At 32.4% G+C, this 3082-nt stretch overlaps 1 protein-coding gene across 1 annotated transcript; it reads right to left on the bottom strand.

Annotated features, from left to right (window-relative positions):
- Window positions 1-647: 647 nt before the first annotated feature.
- LOC131611693 (F-box/kelch-repeat protein At3g06240-like) lies at window positions 648-2476 on the bottom strand. Its single transcript, XM_058883607.1, has 2 exons — window positions 1234-2476; window positions 648-912 (listed from the first exon to the last, which is right to left on the bottom strand). Exon 1 carries the CDS (start codon window positions 2436-2438, stop codon window positions 1236-1238), a length of 1203 nt encoding a protein of 400 aa, XP_058739590.1. The 5' UTR covers window positions 2439-2476; the 3' UTR covers window positions 648-912; window positions 1234-1235.
- Between the last annotated feature and the right edge of the window lie 606 nt (window positions 2477-3082).

Here is a 3082-nt window from a genome sequence, read left to right as displayed (position 1 = left end):
GTTCAGCTATTTTCTTATCCTTTTTACCACAACCCTTCCTAATCATTTATTCTGTAGTTTCTCGCAGCATTCTAAAAGAAATAGTAGTATATAAAACATGATACACTAAATCATTTACTGTAAGGGTTATTATAAAAGTTCCCTTACTTATATAAGTCAATCTAATTTTATATGTAATAGTAATGAAATAGACACTATAAATCATACTAAAGAACCGAACCTGGCGAAACCGAATGATCGGTTGGAAGTTGGGCCCATCTACGTCACTCGTGGATTGGTTCAATTTGGGAGTTTGGACCCGAATCAGAACTGATGCTCGCTTACCAGATTGTATTAGAGATGACTTTTTCCATAATAGGTTGTCTCTCTGATTATAAATTCGGTTGTTTTCTTTGATGTGTGTGGTTTTGTTCCATATTTTTGTTTTCTTAATTTCTAACTAAATATTTGTTTAGAAAATTAGTATCCGGAAGTTTAAAGAATCTTATAATGTAATGCTTCCAGTCCCAACTTATGGCAGGCTGAGAGCAAAAGTTGAATGGGAACAGAAGTGTGAACAAGATTAAGGTCCTCTTGGATGTTGTTATCTGCTAAAACAAAACAGCATAACCATATACATATATTAATGTAATATCATTCAGAGAATTTTGTGCAACTACAACAATATTGCTATCATACTCAAATGGACCTGAAAGAGTTTGAGATTTTCAATTTCAGGAGCATTTTTGTAAAAGAGAACAATTGTTCAAGCAATAAGTGGTTAAAAATGTTTCCAAAGAACTATCATTAATAGACATCAAGAGCACCGTCAATATTTTAATTAAAACAAACACTAAAACAGCAGAGAATGTAGCTTCCAGATGGCTCTTTCGTCCTAATAATGTTGGATTTGCTTGAAGTTCATGTTGCGACCTATAATTCAAAACAGACTCCTGTAAGGCAAGGCACTGAAACAACAATACACACAAAGAGAAAAGACAGAAGAAAAGTGGATGCCTAATCCTTTGAAGTGCAGCCATATCTATTTGTGAAAACAATATAAAGAAATTAAATTCTATCTACCATAATGCATTAATACAAGTCTATATCAGAGGTAATAGTTGAGTTCTAAACATAGTATTAAGATCTGTCAATTGATTCATGATTCATAATATCTACGACCAAGCGTTGAAGTTAAAAGAAATAATTGCATAAACAATTGGAACAATATATCATGGGAGAAGAAGAACTTACCTTCAACATGTTGGAACCAAGCTTTCGACATATTCCCGGATAGAGAACCAACATATCTTATTGTTAATTATAGTTTTCTTTGCTCTATTATTTCTCCGGTTATAAAGAATTGCACTGTCTTGTTGGTCGTTCGCTAATAGTAGTGTGTCACCATCCTTAGAAAGATGCAACGGCGTTAGTTTTATACGTGGGTGACCAAGTCCATAATCTATTTCAACATCGTGATAACTAAATTTAAGGAACTGAGACCAAGATTTTTCATCTCCAAATTTTGTCATCTGCCATATAAAAAATTCAGTTTTCTTATCATAAGAAAAAAAAAGGGAATCCATCAACACGCAAATATTTGGCGATATACCCGACACATTATCAAATTTTTCAGGGGGCATCAACTGTGTGAATGTCTCTTTGCTCAAATGAAACGAAATTATTACAAATTGCTCAACAGTATCATCTCTCCCAAACACCTTTTGAACTGCCATCCAGTTAATAGTGCAACCCAAATGTACACCAGCATACTCACGACTAAAGTACAATTGAAGAGGAATAGCCGAAAAACCTTGAATAGTTCTCCAAACATTGTCACCTAAACTAAATACTTTCACATCAGTTTTTGATAGAGTACGATCCAAAACTGAACGTAACGCCATAACTTTATAAGTTTCAGTTGAATTATCATAACCAAACGTGAATTCACAAGATTCAAATCTATATCTATCATAATAGAAAAAAGAGCCTAATTTATCAGATATTGCTCTAGTAGCAGGGTTCCAGAACCGAAGCCACGTTTTTTTATACCTGGTAATCTCATTAAGAGAATAACCTACCAAACATACTAATCCATTGCATGAACCAACAATCTCATTACAGTTCTTGTTGTTCAATTGGTAAGAAGGATCATGAGGAATATTGATACTACCGTTTTCCCATAATAGACTAACTGGGAAGGGTACAAAACTGTGATCACCGTTATGTGGAGATATCAATGAGAATTGTGGATTTAGTTCCGATCGATTAAGATGAATTTTGATGAATATAGGATCAGAGATAAGAGTGTTCCATGACTTACTCACACATTTCATCTGCATCAGATATTTGACAGTAAAGCGAGATAGAATATCGGTGATCAGCTCGTTGGGAAGAATTGGTGGCGGTGATGGATTGGACTTACGGCGGCGATACCACTTCGGCGGTTGAGTAGCCATGAGAGCAACCTAATGTATTGTAGTGTGAGTTGAACACTTTTAAGAAAATTATAAACAGTTTGGAAAAAGTAATATTACGTAACAATTTAATTTAATGTGTAGGTAAAACAAATACATGGTCAAATGTTAATTTTTTTTGTTAAAATAACATTTAATTTACAATTAAATTTAAGACGGAATGGGTAATTTACATATTCTAGTCTATCAAAATACATTAGAAAACAAAACAAAAATGTATTTATAATTTTAAAAAAAGCTTTAGTAATCAAATGTTCCTTAAAAAAATCATAAGAAATATCGATCAAGACTAATAATAAAATATGTAAGTTGAATAAAATTTAATGAAAATGTTTGTAGAGACAAAAAGTAAAATTTGATGTATTTATAGAGGTATTAAAAAGTTACGTAACTTTAATTTTATAAAGTTTTAATTTTAATTATTTTATTTTTGGTTTTGTTTTTTTTTTAAATAAGCGATGGAATTAAAGGGAGCAAAAGGGATGCTCCTCCCCGTTACAACAAAGAAAAACTACCTCTCAAAACAAAGAAGAGGAAGAATATTCCAATAATGAAAACTACAAAGATTAACTCTCTTATGAGTGGCTCATAACCACCTCCAAGATTGTAATACAATATCCGTCATG

The sequence above is a fragment of the Vicia villosa genome, linkage group LG6 (assembly GCF_029867415.1).
Source record: "Vicia villosa cultivar HV-30 ecotype Madison, WI linkage group LG6, Vvil1.0, whole genome shotgun sequence".
Classification (NCBI taxonomy): domain Eukaryota; kingdom Viridiplantae; phylum Streptophyta; class Magnoliopsida; order Fabales; family Fabaceae; genus Vicia; species Vicia villosa.
Note: the sequence above shows the minus strand (reverse complement) of the source record. Positions and strands in the feature narration are given on the sequence as shown.